This window comes from Etheostoma cragini, chromosome 14 (genome assembly GCF_013103735.1).
Source record: "Etheostoma cragini isolate CJK2018 chromosome 14, CSU_Ecrag_1.0, whole genome shotgun sequence".
NCBI lineage: Eukaryota > Metazoa > Chordata > Actinopteri > Perciformes > Percidae > Etheostoma > Etheostoma cragini.
Genome location: NC_048420.1, coordinates 6,159,792 through 6,176,719, shown reverse-complemented (window position 1 = coordinate 6,176,719; position 16,928 = coordinate 6,159,792). Strand labels below are relative to the sequence as shown.

The window sequence follows — 16,928 nt, the reverse complement described above, 5'->3', positions numbered from 1 at the left end:
GCTCGGTCACTGAAGCCTTGTATCTTGTGGATGCACCAACGGTGGTGCTGTCATTACTTAGAATTCCTCATGGTAGACGGAAACTACGTGGTAATAATAGCTTTAATGCTTTATATATTTTAATTATATTTTCCCTCCTCTTATTGGAAGTAAAATTACACATGCAATTTTGGTAAATGTTAGTTTCTTTTTTTGTAAAAACTTAAAACCTTTGACAATAGTGATTCATAATGTATAGAAACAAACATGTTTGCAGCCTCTGTAAATATTCGATTTTTTATACATTACAACATTAACTGAAACCATTGGCTAGCATCACATGCTTTTGGAAAATGCTCAACCTAAAATTTGAACACTTTTTACCAAAGTAAGTAATATTTATATGCCGAGACATTTAAAAACACTGGTATGGTCCATTTTTAAAGAAGGAGCTGATAGTTTGGCACAGTCATTGCTACTGAGGACTGTCCCTGCTTCAGGAAAACATTTGGATTGGGAAGATGCAGTCTGGGATTTTGTCTGCTGGAGCGACAAGCTGGCCATGCATAATCATGGATCTTTTTCCATGAGAACATACATTACTTCCAACTTGGCATAGCAGGGCGGCTACTTATATAAACACGAGTTTGGTAATGGCATATGCATGTACAAAACTCCAGTTTCATTGCTGCGGTTGCTTTTCTCAAGACTCCCTCATGAGCAGCCTTTTCATTTGAGTTTCACTCTAAAACAGAACACTTTGATTGTTGTTCAGAAGTAGCCTACTGAGCATTATGAGTAATTTTTAGTTTGCTAGATCAGATGTACTGTATGATACAGATTTCCCCAGAATACATGCTGATGTAGATTTTTTTTTCTTCTTTTTTTATATCTTTGCATCTGTACAACTAAGAAAGATTTTGTCCATGGCTCCATTTCACCTTGAGTCCTTAATCTTGCTGATCCACGTTATTGTCCCCTCATGGCCTTCCCAGTCTTCCAGAATACTCAAATGTCTTGCACAAATAAAAATGTTCCTCATAATAGTTCCCCTGTGTTCTCCTGGTGAAGCTGCTCCTTCCTGAGTCCGTAGGTGCATCTCTCTTCCCTTATTTGATATTGCCTTGCTCCTCGGTTGAACCGAAAGTTGTTCTGGCCCTTTTTTTGTGAAGGTTGTTTCAAAGCTCTTATTCCGGCCCGAAGGATGGAGAAGGGATCTTTGAAGAGCTATGAGCGAGGATACATGAGCAGCCTTCCCAGCAGCTGTGCAGCTGAAAGCCGTTGCTAACTCCGCCCATACAGCTAATGAATTCAGACGATGCATCAGAGGAAAGGACCTGTCTCTTAAAACACATTTCCTCATTTCGTCTCCTCGCACGATTTCCTAAGTCTTTCCCATGCTTCCTCGGTGGAATGGACTACTAGGAAGGGAAGCAAGAGGAGGAGCCGAGGATGCAATTTAAGTGAAGTGAGATGCACCCGTCTGTGTTACTGCGCAGGACTACAGGGTTGTAGGTTGGCTTGTTGCCCCTGTCTTTGTGTTTTTGTTCCTCCTTTGCTTGTGCTTACCCGCCCCATACTGTACATGCCCTTTGTAGCTGACTGATGAGATTCCCCTAAGTCTCCTCTCCTGGCACCCTGCTAACATAGGAAATGACAGTAGACAAAACTCAGAGCTGTCCACTATATGAATCAACCAAAATCAATTTAAAAGGAAAAAAATATATATTATTATTCAAGCTGCTGTTGTCTGAAAAAGTGTTTCTCTCTCCTGCTGCTGTCTCTCAGGCATTATAAAAAGCGTTGCCAGGGCCGGATGAGGAAGCATGTTGGGGACTTGTGTCTCCAGGCAGGTATGCTGCAGGACGCCCTGGTCCACTACCACATGGCTGTGGAGCTGCTCAGGGGGGTTAATGACTTCCTCTGGCTGGGTGGTAAGTCTGAAGACTGCTGGCTTATTACTAAAAGATGGGATTGAACTGTTTTATTTCTAAATGTTAGCTTATGTCTCCTTAGACCAGAAAAATATTTTGCACATCTGTAACATGAGACAGGTGCTTCGGAGGGGTTGTCGAGTAGGTCAAAAGTAGCAAAGATGTGTTGCATGTAACACTACTTGTTGGTACCAAAATGTTGCCAGCTTTTACATTTATATTTGCACGTTAGACTATGTGCAGGACTTTTTTTTTTTTTGCAGCTTCTTTCTCTATGAACTTTCTCCTGGGTATTAGTTTATATTTTCTATCTTAAAGTCCATTAGCGCTATGCCCTTTTCTGATGCTCCTATCTGCACTGACATGCAGTGAGTGCAACACTAGAAAATGTTTGAGTTTCTTAAATTGCAGAAAAGTTGACAATCAACAATCAGCAGTGTAAACTCAAGGGCTTTAGTTATCCAGCACCTTTTAGGCTACTGAAAGAGTAACCGAGATCACAACAACAAACAATTCCTTGGCCTGGGCAATCACAAAAAAACAAAACAATGCACTTGCTATTTTATCTCATCCCTGCGCCCCCTCCCATCCGCAACTATTATTTAGTCATTTACCTAATCATTTAAATTGAATGTACGTGATGTTTTTGTTTTGGAAACTGTCTTTCACTAAACATAAGGGTTTTTCCAATTTTGTTGTATGGTGCCATGTGCAGTGACAAAAAAAGGCCAGCTATTTATTTAAGATCTAGGAAAGAAGAATAAAGAAGAGCCAAGCAGAGAATGTTTTGTCTTTGTGCCCTCCTAGCTGCGTTGGAGGGTTTGTGTTCAGCTTCTGTCATATTCCACTACCCTGGAGGCACGGCGGGGAAGACCGTAGCACGCAAGCCAAGCATCTCCCAGCCAGCAGACGCAGGGAAACGCCACAGACCAGGTGAGCACATCCCTTTGTAAACAGACTGATTGAAACCGTGGCCTGGAAGGAATATAAACTGAGGGCGGTTGTCTGTGAAAGAGCTGTGATTGTGGGAGACTGTCATTGCTGACTGGCAACTCGCTATGCTCAGCTAAGCTGCTTACTTTGTGTGCAGACTACAAGGTGTCCGCTTCCTAAAGCCGAAGCTTTCATATTTCTTTGAGTGTTTTTGTTTTTTTAGTCTTTATTTTTGACAGGACAGATGAAGACATGAAACGGGAGAGAAAGGGGGAATAACATGCAGCAAAAGGCCGCAGGTCGGAGTTGAACCTGGGCCCGCTTGAAGAGAAAACCTCTATATATGGAGTGAGCTATCTGGGTGCCCAACGCTTTCTTCATTTCCCTGATGACTGATAATATGGTTCAAACTTAACATCACTGAATCCATCACTAAATGTAGATGGACTTTTCTTCTGTAGCGCTTTTCTAGTCCTGAAGACTACTCAAAGAGCTTTTACATAGTACAGGAACCATTCACACACACACATTCATTCAAGGTACCACCTGCTCATCAGATAAACACTAGCACACATTTATACTCTGAGGGCAACTCTGGGTTTTGTGTCTTGCCCAAGGACACTTCGACATGGGACTGCAGGGCCAGGGATCTACCATTGAGCCAGAGCCACCCCATTAACACACCTATTAACACAATATTAACATGTGGTTCTATTAACATGGCCTTGCGTATAACTACACTATGAGTAGAGCGTCATCCTGTGGCAGTTCTAAGCAGTGAGAAATAGCTGCTTTTATAATGCCTGGAGGATATCTGAGGATTGAATAATTTAGTGTTGCATCTAATGATTATTTAAATTATTGAGTACCTGACAGATTATTGTTTTAGCTACATCAGCTTCACAATGGTTTGAAATTAGATAAAGTTGGATTAAAATGTATTGTCAATGCTCACAGAGACTACAAGGACAGTGAAACAGTTAAGCATCTGACCATCAACCGTGTCAAAGTGCATATAGAGAGATGTAAATGAATACGCACAATCAACAAAAAACATTATACAAAATGTGCAGTGCAAGTGAGATCAGCTATGATACAGAATGGACAGAACTAATACATTCTGCATAGGTTTACAGCAAAAAAAGTAGCGTGTGTAAAGTGTAATAAACGGTATGAAGAACAAGCTTGTATAACAAATGTGCAGTGTAAAAGAAGCAATTGTGGAGTAAAATATAGATGTAGAAATACAAAAAGATACTGATAACTAGCAGTGTAAATACGAGGGGCAGTGAGTCATTGTGGTGGTAGCTGTGGTATTGCAGTAAAGGAAGGAAAACAAATATTAATATCTGCATAAGAATTTTGAACCCCCATGTAGTTGGTTATTTTTTCCTGATAAATAACTTGCATTACTCTTCTCTTATTTTGGAGGGGAGAGTGTCAAAATTGTCATTTCAGCACTAAAGTAAAATGACAAATTAAGTACATTCAGTATTACTCACCGAAACGCATTGTGTGTCCAACAAACGCACCGAGTGCATTTGCTTCCTCATAAAAACGTGCAAAACTGATTTTTAAAGTCCAGACCTTGCAGTGTTACAGCCCTGTTCACTACCAAGCACGCTTCTTTTTCTTTGGTGATGCATTGCTGTGTAATGAGACATCTTACTTCCACCTGTAAATAAGTGGAGTACTGTAGTGTGAAACAAATTGATGGACTGCATCACCACACAATTTGCTCTGTTTCTCGGACCGCTTCTGCTCAGGATTCTTGGAACCTTAGTGCTATTTAGCAAACAGCATGCGTTTCCACTAGTTATAACCATTGTAACAATTGTAATCAAGGATGTGTCATCACCGATGGGTGTTGCACAGTGGAAGTAAACAGCATAGAAAGATGGCAGATTGCATGGATTACCTGCAAGCTTTTGTTTTGGTATTACAGATACTTAATTTCTTACTTGAGTTCTCCATCTCCGTCGTCTCTTTTCTACCTGTAAAATATGACATGCCCACTGCACCATATGAGAAAAATATGCAATCTGTGATAACGTTGTTGAATAATGTGATATTATTTGCGATAAATAAACAGATATTAAAGTGTTCTGCATTTCTGCTGCTTTCAGAATTCTGCTAAAATAACACAAATTGCATGTTGAATTAGAAAAAGAAAAATTGAAAGGAAATCATTTCCAACTTTCTTTTACAGAACAAAATGAACTTTGAATTGGATATAAAAGGCACCAAAAAGTGACAGTTACATTGTAAAGTGGAGTTTTCTACTGCTATTTTCTTTCCTCTAACAAATAAAATGTGTGTGTGTGCCCGTCCATTTAGCATGTTGTTGGGGCTAACACTGCTAACATTGCGCCTTGGGTCATGGAGTGAATCTGCATTCTTTCTCTCTGTCTGTAGGGGCTCAGGAGGTTCTCATTGACCCAGGTATGGTATGTCTAACCAACATAGCTCTCAGTTAGACAGTTTGCTTGTGGTCACATTTGCCGCCTGTGTTTGATGTTATTTTTCATCTTAGCTTCCTGATTTCTATGGTTCTATTTCATTCTTTTGGAAATTGATTGATGTTTCCCCCCCCTGTGGCAGGTAGTGTTCTCCCGTGTTTACCCTCACCTTTTTGGTTTTGGTTTTACTAACGTAGCTGCTCTTTCTCATAGCCACATGATCAGTATCACATCTACAATTGAAGACTTTAAATGGTCACCCTTAATATCTTCCATTTCTTATTTATTTAGGCCCTATTGTTCTAACAACTCACTTCACTCTTGATTATTACACAAACAGCACTTATCCCTATCAAAACCTTTTAAAATATTTTGCTAGCATATTTAGCTATTTGAACACAAGGTTACATAATCTCTGTTGAAGCACCAGCAGGTGGCAGTTCATTGCCAATGGTGCATACTTATATTTAAAAACTCTTCTTTGCTTACGTCTGTGCAGTTATTTCTTTGATGCGTGTACAAATTGGCTTAAGAAGTAGTGCAATGCAGCATCTCATTATCCACACAATTGTCACAGTGACAGCACCACAGTGTTGCTATGGCCACAGCCCCGTTGCTAGGCGACACACTCACTTTGTATTTGTATTCTAATCAGATTTGGCCAGGAGATGCACCTCGCAATTGCCTTTTGAAACATTTGAGGTGTGAGTTTAACTCTGTCTGGGATGTTGGCCATTATCACCATCTTGATCACATCTTAGGGACTCCATATCCTCAGAATATTCATAATATCACTTATTAAGGGAGAGTGGGCAAAGTTGGTGTAGCATTAATTTGACATTTAGTTTTAAATGGGACCATCAGGAGGCTTTAGAACTAGGAATAAACACACATTTTACATAGTTTCATTCAACATTATCCATTATCTCTTCAGATATGTGCAAACATTGTGAACATTGTAAATCTGTGTCTTGGTTGACATATGCAGTATATTATGCATGTGGCGGTGGTAGCCAGGGCAGTGGCTTTCAAAAGTAATCTGTGGATTTAAGTTTCCCCTTATTCCTGTTGTCACTCCTTGTTCCCTTTTCCCTTTGTGGTGGAACATGGATGGATGGTCATTCTGGTGTCTCTCCTAAACTAGTTTTATACTTTCTTCTTTTGAGTGTAGGTGCCCTCACAGCCAACGGCATCAGTGCAGACACCAGCACTGAGATTGGACGTGCAAAGAACTGCCTGAGTCCTGAGGACATCATTGAGAAATACAAAGAGGCCATCTCTTACTATGGAAAGGTAATGACCAAAAACAAATTAACCAGTATCATTGTTGTTGCCTTTTAATATACAAATGGATAATATCGTATGCCCAAATTCAGTGTCATTAAACTGGGGGATTCAAACCCAAAATACTGTTTCCCCCTCAGAAAATAGAATGAAACGGCAATCAGTTCATGAGACAACTGAATGAATGAATACAACTCCACTGAAAATTGACATTATTATTTGTGCATAATATCAAACATTTCTATTTTAAATAAGGGTTTACATGGACAACCAGAATATTTCTCAACCCTACAATAACAAACTGCAGCATATCCATCTCATCAAACACTGACAATATAAAAAAATTGACTAAAAGGCTTGTATTGGCTCATTACACACTTCAAAGCTCAGCATTGTCCGAGTCTATATCCACGACTTTCCACTCCCAGGATTGCTCTGTTGCTGATGGAAATTTCTCTGGATTTCACTCATTTTGGCTGGATATCCGTTGCCTTAGGCTTCCTTTTGTGTTGCATTTTAAACTCCAATCTATTCACAAGGACTATGGTTAACCTTTTTATCAGATCTCTGCAGGGTACATCCATACAGCTAGCTAGACTATCTTTCCAATCTGAGTTTTCTGTTGCACAACTAACAGTTTTGAACGCACACATGTTCCTTCCCGAGGCAATTTTGCAAAGATACCGTGGCTTTGTCTGGCGCTTAGCACAGTCCAAGACGATTGTGATTGGTTTAAAGAAATGGCAATAAACCAGAGCACACTTTTTCTCCCATCCTGCAAGTCTGTGTGGACTAGTCACACCTTCTGACTAGTCCACAAGTTCTGGGAATAGGAGACTAGCATTGTCCCGATAATCATTTACTCAAGGGCTGTTAATGTTTTTCCTAAATTCTGAGTCTGTGGCAAGTTCAAGTGAATTGATATAGCATTGTTCAATGACAGATATCACAAAGTGCCTCACATTATACACACACTATAAGAGCAATAAAATAAACTAAAGTTAACAAGGGCAATTGAGTTGTCTTTTAAAGGAGTCCAAATGTTTTAGGCTATATCTTAAAATGCGTGGTGAAAATCAATTTTTTTCTTATTGGCAACAAGACTAAATCCAACAATAGATTGATCCTATAAACAAGTAGTATTGTTCCTCTGTACCACAGAACGCCATTGTTGATTGAAACAATGAGCCAAAAATTAAAAAAAGTTAATTTGCAAAAGTCAAAAATCTTTTCTTTCCTTTGCTATTTTATAACCATTAATATTAGCTATAAAATGGAGTTGTAAAATGTTTCAGTGTTTACCATGAGACTTGTAGCAAACACTGGCCCTCATTTATCAACCTACCGTAGAAACCAGCGCAGATATGAGCACCGAAATCCTCTTACAGAAGGCTTCACGTTGGTTTCATGAAACGGTTGTATCACACCAATCAGAGCGTAATAATGGTCGTACATTGATAAATCCAGCGTGTGGAAACAATCGTAATTTAAATATTACGCCCCAGTATATTCTCAGTTTTGAGACCTTGTCCATACTGTTTATGAAATGTTGAGACATAATCCTGCCAAGAAGTGGCACTTTTCAGAGGTGGAGATTGAAACCCTGACATCTCAGGTTAATTTGCAGTAACGTGGGTACTATTTGGCAGCCTAAAAACTGGAATTGAAGGCTGTTGAAAGAATGCGGAATGGAAAGAGATCACTGATGCGGTCAACAGTGTTGCTGGCGTAAATCGGAATCATCTGAAGTTTATTTAATTTATAAATCCTTGACATATGTATGATATACTCCTAACAGTCATAAACAGGTATCTCTTAGGTTTATTAAAATAAGTACACAGTAGCAGAGTTTATGCAGTATTTTTTTATTTTACACGTTTTTTTTTCATGAACTGAGCCAGGCAACTGTAAGCTGCAATGGAGAGCGCGTGTCCTCCGCCCTCCGTGCCAGGCCACCGACCCGACCCTGTCTCCTGACAGCAGAGGGCCTGGAAAACAAGCCAAAAGATGTTGTTCAATGGTACAAAGAAATCGTCAATGGTGGCCATTAATGTCACTTTTAAAAGACAAACAGAAATCAGAAAAAAATGTTTCCCGAATTGAATATCCTTGCCAAACATAACACTATACCTTTTTTTTATAAGCAAGGAGTAATATCCTGTCTCCTTCTTATAGTCCCCAGTTGGGGCTCAGCTGGACACCGCTCTCTGGGCATCGGGTCAACTGGCTCCATCACTACATTTATGGCACCATGTTTCCTGCAAGATGTTGTGCAGAACCCCACAGGCTTAAAGAATGTTGCACACTTTTTCTTAGCGTGTATAGTAGGGTCCCCCCCCCCCCCCCCCCCCCCCCCCCCCCCCCCCCCCCCCCGTGCTGATGCAAGACAGAACCGTGTGTGTGTGTGTGTGTGTCTGTGTGTGTGTGTGGTACGTGTGTGGTACGGGTACGTGTGCACTGTTGTACCAGCGCATAGAGGTCTTCAAACAGGCCTTCTCCTGTTATTTAATTATATGATAGTTAGAACTATATGCTGCACCACAAGTCTACACTGACTTGCAACTTGAGTACACAAGTTCAGACCTGAGATTTAATTGCAGCCTACGCTCATGTTAAAATTGAGAAATGGCTTGCTTTGCGTAGGAATCTGCAAACACCCATCCTACGCCTGTTTTAGGTCATACGCATGTTTCATAAATGAGGGCCAATGTCTTTACTGCCAGCTACAGGAAGCTCGTTGTCTCATAAGGGGCGTGTGTGTCAACTTATGTAAAAACTTAAATTAACAAATAATCTACAATTGAATAATTTATCCATTTATAACCACTTATCTTGGTCCAGGTTCCGTTAATTGAATTGATTAAATTGTTAGGATGTATTGTTAAGCATCCGGGGAGCTTTGAAAATAAATGAGAAAAATGTCAAATAATAATGAATAATTCTAGGCCACATCGTCCTTTCCAAGTTGCTATCATACCTTTGAGTACTTTGGCCGGGATGACTGTGAAACAGATATTAAATTGCATTTTATCTGACATTAAAAAGGTCCTAAAAAAATTTAACTTGGTGAACCCTTTAAAAACGTGGTAGTAGAAAATGGCAGAGCCTTTGAAAAAATATATAGGTGGTTTATATACATGGCCTGTTTTTAAAGATTCACATCTTCAGTAGCAACAAATGGGCTGATGGCCGCAGAGAGGGTAAGGAAGTCAGTAGCTCTTTAATGTAGATTGTTGCCTTATAGCATTTGTTTCTTTTTCTTTGTTTCTTTTTTTTTTTTTTTTTTTTAAGGTAGGATTAATAGATAGGATTAGATGCCATAGTGTCTGAATGTCCAGAGCTTTAATTTAACAACCTTAAACTGAATTCTGACTTTGATGTGGAACCAGTGTAAGGAAACTAAGTTCAGTGTCATGAGACCCCTTGTGCTCGATCCAGCTAGTAATGCAAAGCCCTCCGGTTTTGTATGTAACTGCTCATACTGTACATGATAGTGTTTGCTTTCAGGTTGCTTTGATACAAAACCACCACTGGTAGGCCAAAACGTAGCTACCAGTCATGTGTTCAAAATGTATCTAAGTCACCAGGGGGCAGTATTGGACTAGGTTTGATGGAGTTTGAGGACATGGTCAAAATACTGTGTTTTGAGTAGAATCAGACCAGTACATGCTGACAGCAGCTGTTTATTTCTGAATGCTACATGGTGACTGAGAGCATGTGTAATCTCTGGAAGTAGAACCACATCAGTCAGTGAAGACCCGGTAGATACACAAAACCATCTAAATTATGTATCTTCATGTATTTTGAATCTTCGTGTCATAATATATTTGTACTCTCCTTTGACCACTGTACTTGACAAAGTAAAAAATAATTTTACATTATCCCTAATGCTTAGGGAAAGCTAGCTAGGCTCATTATGCTGCCAGACTATTCAGAAGCTACTCCATGCTTTATCTTCATTATTATAATTGCCTTTTTGCACTGACCTCCCTCAGCCCTTTTTACCTGTAACTAGTTCATTCAGAATTAAATTACATCTCAACACACAGCCATTTAGATATTAATTGAATTTTAATAAGGGGACAATGAGGGTGGAAGTGGAGGGACGGCGAGATGAAAAGTATACACACATGTGCGCAGCTTGAAGTCCAAGCAGCAGTAGCTCAGCATTTTTGTGGAAGCACAAGCGGAGCAGTGGCTGTAAACCCCTGGGGGGGAAAAAAGATCCACTGGGCATACTTGTTATCACAGTCTGTCATCCTGCATTAGTGGTGACCAATGAGTGTGTTTATTTGTTAGTTAAAGAAACAGTCCCTCAGATTATAAGGGAGGGTTCTAGAAGTCCAGGCGACCCTTATTGACTGTTTGTATTTCATTCATTTCTCTCTCCCCACCTCCTTCTCCTCTTATCTCCTGCAGTATAAGAACGCAGGCGTGATCGAGCTTGAGGCCTGTGTGAAAGCGGTCAGGGTGCTGGCCATTCAGAAGAGAGCCAGGGAGGCCTCTGAATTCCTGCAAAACGCTGTTTACATCAACCTGGGACAGGTACACTATCTGACTGGGAAATTTATAAATGCTATTCCATATTCATCAGAAAATTAACATGCGCAGGATGGTGTACAGTTGAATCATGGAGATCAATGCATTGAAGGAGCGTTGAGTCTTGTTTCCTTAATGAATTTAGTGTTATACAGTTGTGTAAGTTGGCTTTCAAACTAGCTGTGAAGTCACTAAATCCTTCTTATATGTACACCTATTAAACTCCGGTTTAAAGTGAGCACAGAGAAACTTTCCCTCTTCAGGAGATGAACGTCTGCACATACATCATTCTTCACAGAGATGCTGAAATATCCACATAAAGTAAAAAGAAGGATTACAGACTTTTGAGTGGAGGGCGACATTAATGTTTTCTCCGTAACTGTAGCTCTCAGAAGAGGAGAAGATCCAACGCTACAGTATCCTGTCCGAGCTCTACGAACTGATCGGCTTCCATCGCAAGTCTGCGTTTTTCAAGCGTGTTGCAGCCATGCAGTGTGTGGCTCCCACCATCCCGGAGCCTGGCTGGAGGGCCTGCTACAAGCTGCTGCTGGAGACGTTGCCTGGATACAGCCTGTCACTTGATCCCAAAGACTTCAGCAAAGGTACAGTAATCTTGGACTCTTGGAGGTAGTAAAATGTTTTGGACTATGTGGAAAAACTAGAGATGACCGATTTCCTGTGAACCTTTTTTTTCTCCACACAGCAATGTTTCACATCCAAACTATTCATCTCACATATTGCATGCTTGTTTGTTTGGTCTTAAAAATATAGTAACAGAAAATAGGAAAAAAAACTAAAAATATCCCATTGGAGGACAAAAACTGGCAATTTGTGAATTCATTTGAGTGCTTATTTCCTAATGTTTAAACATCATCATTCATTTTACATCTAGCAAAGAATGGCTAGGGCCTGATCTATTGAAAGAGAAGAAACGAGACATGACAACCTATGTCTGATTGCAGGGACCCAGGTTCCATTTAGCCCAAGATTATTTGTTGTGTTAGATGGGTCAGTCCTAAACTGGATGGATAATCGCATGAGAAGCTGGCTCCAGACTAGTTTATTGATAGCCAGACAGGGATGGAAGAATGAAGGGGGCCCCCCGTCCAGCAGTGGGCTTGTGGGCACACATGGCTAGAGTGGGGGTTGGAAAAAATGTCATTACGGTGTGTGCTGGAAAGATACCCGTAAATGGACTTATGGTGTTGTCATTTAAACTTATGTTTATTTGGTTCATGGCTTATTGTCAATTTTGTTATTATTTTGTTGAATGGTTTCAAATATTGTATCTACTGTGTCATCTTATCTAGATTTTTGTTTGGGCTGGTGGTGATAATGGGGGGGTGTTCACGTGAGCATAAACATACAACATTACAGATGTGTCATTGTCATACTCACTGTATGATTTATACATCCTATAAATCATCCTATATTTTGGATCATTGGATCAAGTGCCCCTCTTTTATAAAGCTATGGAATCAGTGTCTTATGCATAATGCAAATCAGTACCATAATCAGAATTTTGCGCTCAACGTGAAGAGAGGCAGTGTTTTAGTACTCAAGATCAATCTTGGACTGAAGACCAATCTGAAGACCAAAATTTGAAGGTCTCGTCTCAGAATCGACTGCATTTTTTAATCTGTCTTGTCTCGTTCTCGGCTAAAGAAGACTCAGGATTTTATTTCAACTGTATGGATTTTGCTAAATTGCCTTTGCATTGTCTGATTTAGGCCTGTGTGTTAAAACTTGCAAATGCAACCGTCAAATTGTCTAATTTGTTACCATAACCCCCCCTCTCCCTGCCCCCTTTACTTACACACTCCCAAGAAAGTGAATGCGGGAGACCAAAGAAAAAGCTCTGGCTTTCTAACACAAATCTGGTTTTGGTGTTGACTTGGGCTCAACCCCTCAAAGTCTTGGTCTCGGTCTTGATACGTCTTGGTAGTAACTTGGTCTCTGTTTAGGTGGTCTTGACTACAAAGACTTCAAGAGTGCTCTTCCAGCGGGCTCTACATTCAAGCCAACACTTTCCTTGAGTAAAAAGACCAGGGCTTTTGTAAACTCGTTGGTAAGGTCCTCTGTGATAATAGTGCGTTCCATTTACCTCGGAAGTCTGAGCTCTGAATGATGTCAAGTAAAATGCGTTCATTTACAAGTTGGATTTTCATTGTTTTCGTTAACTCTAGCTAGGTAAGCAATTGTTAGCAATACCAGTTTTTTTGTGTGGATACAAACAGCGTAACCTGTCCACAGATAGCAATTGAACATGCTTATAACTTTGTTACTGCGGCTTTTAACAACTGTTACAGTACAGATTTTGAACTCTGGCTACTGTGAGGTTCTTTGAGTTCAGAGCTTGGAAATCCGAGGTCTGAGGGCGATTTTTCCAACTTTGACTTCTGAAAATCCGAGTACAAGTGGAACGCACTATAAGCCTTTTGGTTCCACGGACTATAGACCCTTTGCCCATCGCAGCCAGTCAATGGCAAGCGCTGGCAACACAAATGAATGCTCACAGTGCATCTCAGGGACATCCATATTGGATGCGGTTACAGGACTTTCCCCAGATGGGCTGTTTATGTCTGGCCTAGTTTCCTTCTGTAAACTGTGAATAGAAACTATCTGCAGGTTGTTTGAGGTCAAGTGTTTGCACTTAGACTGTGAAAGGATGCTTTAGATGGTACTAAGGATACTTTACACCAACAGCACTTAACTATTGATGGCCTGGTCCTTGATATCATAGGAGTATGTATCATCAGTGTATACCACCAGGATTCTTTCCTCTCCTTTTTATACACTAAAAGTAAATCAATGTGTAATACAATGGCCATTGACTCTGTTTTTAATGCATATCTGCACGTCTGTTTTGTAACATTTCTTTTCTCACTTTTAAGATCTAATTTTTGAAAAGAAGCGGATGCTTTTACACTTTATTGTTATTTGTTTATATGTGGGCCTTCTAAACTCAAATCTGGTTTCCAGTGTGCATTTGACAACAGAACTTTTTGTCAAATGTGGCTTTTGTATTTTCAGAGCAACTGTCATCTCTCCAAATTTACATCTCAACTTCCACAACCAATAGATTGCTCCCAATCATAGAGCAACTAACAATTAAATGTGCAAATTTATTATCTTAAGGTGTTAAAATGGAATATATATGTGATATATCCATGTTAAATACTCTTGTAATTAAATGCCCTAAAAGAGCATTTCCTTGCTCAGGTACAGGTATTTTATGGCAGTTGGCAGACCTAAAAGTAGAAAGTAAAGTAAGGAAAATTAGTGAATTATCAATAAAAAGTAAAACAGGAGGGAAGACGGAAGCAGAGCTCCCAGTTATATAAGAATGGAAAAACTTCCCATATGGGCACATATCTACAGTGAATGTATGCCAGTTCACTTTGTTATAACTGAGGAGGTAAATGGGTGTCAGACAAAGTTGGAACTGGAAATGTTCCCTCTGTGTCAAACAAATTCATAGTTGACAATTTGAGGATTAAAGTGTTGTGATGAGTTATACAATTTACCATACCATTTAGCAAATTAATATATATATATTTTCTTTGCCAGTTCTCTAAGTCAATATTCTAGACCTTGGGTACTTATTTATTTTCTTGTGTAATAAAATGATGTCATTCAATTGGACACAAAAGAACATGAAGACATGAAAAGGGAGAAGGTTATTCCATGCTCTCTGGAAGCATATCCTCTGCTATATCTGCTGTATCATTCAAGTCAAGTCCCAAGTGAAGGTTGGGTATCCACTCTGAGTCCCCACAGTGGGGATGGAAAGCAGTGGATGATGGTTGTCTTTTGGCAGAAGGGATCAGGTGGGAGTTAATCAAGCAGTAAGCTGAAGAGGCAAGTTCAAGTGAGAAAGAATGGTTCTTTCCAGTAAGGCTGCTGTCCCCTGAAACACAGGGCTACTAAAGGCTTTTCAAGTAGCTCACAGGCCCATTTTTCAACTAGTCCCTTCTGTTAACAGAAATGGGGACACACTTTCTTCCTCTTACACAGACCCCTGTTTTTCTATTGTTGTCCTGCCGCCACATCAATTTTGGCAGTATCTTTTTCTTTTATTTTTTAAATTATTTAAAGGTTTTTCTTATCGAGAAGAATAAGGGTGGCATGTGACATTTCATCACTCTGCACAGTAGAAAATTGCCCTTGTTTTCATCAGAGGCACAGCTTCTTTTTTAAGTCAGGTTTTGCATGACAGTGCGACTACTTGGCCGTGGCACCACGCTCGTTATCTTGGCGGTGTGTTAAATGGATTGCCAGACACCCCCAGTTCAGGTCTGAAAATACCACAAATTAAGTCATTTTTTTCATGTTACAGTGAGAGCAATGTCCTCAGAAAATCCCAAGTGTCCTTTGGATTACTGTTCTCCAGTTAAGCGCTGGTTTTGGCAGACAGGTGGAAGTCAGCTTTTTTTTGACTGCTTAGTAGCTGCAATTTTTATGACAGAAAAAAATAGCGTATGAAGGAATTGCGTTAAGATTGAGTTTGTTCAGATGGCAGAAGAAGTCAGGGTGAATAATGACCATGGTAGAAAAAATTCTGATAACCGAAAAGTATCACAGGCGTGTTTTGACGTTATTGGAAGTGGTATTTAAGCTGAGGAAACATCTGAGTGTTTACTAAATAACCTCCCTTCCTCCCTCTGGCCCCCGCGGCCTCCTCGGCACATCTTTCCTTTAGTTTTCTTTCCCACTTAGGGAGTCAACAGTCGAAAGCTGGGAGTGGAGCAGGAGATCTCGTAAGGGGGCTGAGGGTATTATGTAACAGTTGGTGTCAGGCTAGAATGTTATTAAGATGTCTTGTGGAACTCTGCAGAGCAAAACACATTGGCCAAGTTAGCACCAGGCCAGAGCACATGTGACAGGCAATGGGGGTACTTCAATTTTAAGAGATGGCTCCAATGAGCAATGGTTTGAGTTTGATCCAATTATGTGGTGGGCTTTTTGTGTGGAAGCATGCCCAATACAGACTTATGAAGGTTTGTCACACACTTGTTGCATCGCCTCAAGCAATAATGTTTTTCACTGAACACATTCAAGAGTAATAACTAGTAATTATTAGTTGTCATTGTGTGCTGAAATCAGGGCAGGGAGAAATGGTTAAGAATATTATCACTAAATCAGTATGAACATTCATTTGCAAACGCAAATGAATTTTCAGTGAATTGATTTGTATTCTGTTATTCATTACATCAGACAACATTTCTCACATGTAAAAACAATAACTTCAATAATCTAACATTTTTTAAAGAAGTGTTTTTCTGCTAGAAAGAGGGTCTTTCATAACACGTGGCTAAATACATTCCCTTTCACTCAAAAGGTAGTAAACCCGAAACTACCACAATTCAATATGCTACACCAGACCAACAAACGACACCGCTGGTGGGTGACTTATTGCGAGCTTGTCCGGATTGGCACAGAATGGAGGCCGGCTGGTAACCAACAATATCGTATTTCAGCAAACTACACTAAAATCTGTTTCTAAAAACATTTTAGGCAAGAAGTAGGGAATACAGTAACCAAATCTTGTTTTATATTTCATCAGCACTGTCTAGTTTTACAGTTTAATCTGAGTTCTGTCTGGGTTTTAAAAGAAAAGAGAGAGATGGGCGGCTCTTTAGGCGGAAGTACAGTCTGTAGTTCAACAGGTCCTAATGGTGTCACTTGGGGGGTTTTCTGCTGGTGTGTAAGTAGGGACGATTAGCATTGTTAATTTTCCCATGCTACCAACATCATTATGATACAATGTATCCCTTTATTTAAAAACTACTTAAAATAA

At 39.9% G+C, this 16,928-nt stretch overlaps 1 protein-coding gene across 4 annotated transcripts in view; it reads left to right on the top strand.

Moving 5' to 3' along the window:
* Positions 1–16,928, top strand: part of trappc9 (trafficking protein particle complex 9) — a 230,700-nt gene that overhangs the window by 3,733 nt on the left and 210,039 nt on the right. For 2 of the 4 annotated variants that reach the window (XM_034891408.1, XM_034891406.1), the window contains 6 exons: positions 1,768–1,913; positions 2,721–2,846; positions 5,262–5,288; positions 6,477–6,598; positions 11,009–11,134; positions 11,514–11,730. In XM_034891408.1, coding sequence (XP_034747299.1) covers positions 1,768–1,913; positions 2,721–2,846; positions 5,262–5,288; positions 6,477–6,598; positions 11,009–11,134; positions 11,514–11,730 — 764 coding nt within the window. The remainder of the gene's footprint in view (positions 1–1,767; positions 1,914–2,720; positions 2,847–5,261; positions 5,289–6,476; positions 6,599–11,008; positions 11,135–11,513; positions 11,731–16,928) is intronic. The other 2 variants (XM_034891409.1, XM_034891407.1) reach the window with 1 other exon arrangement.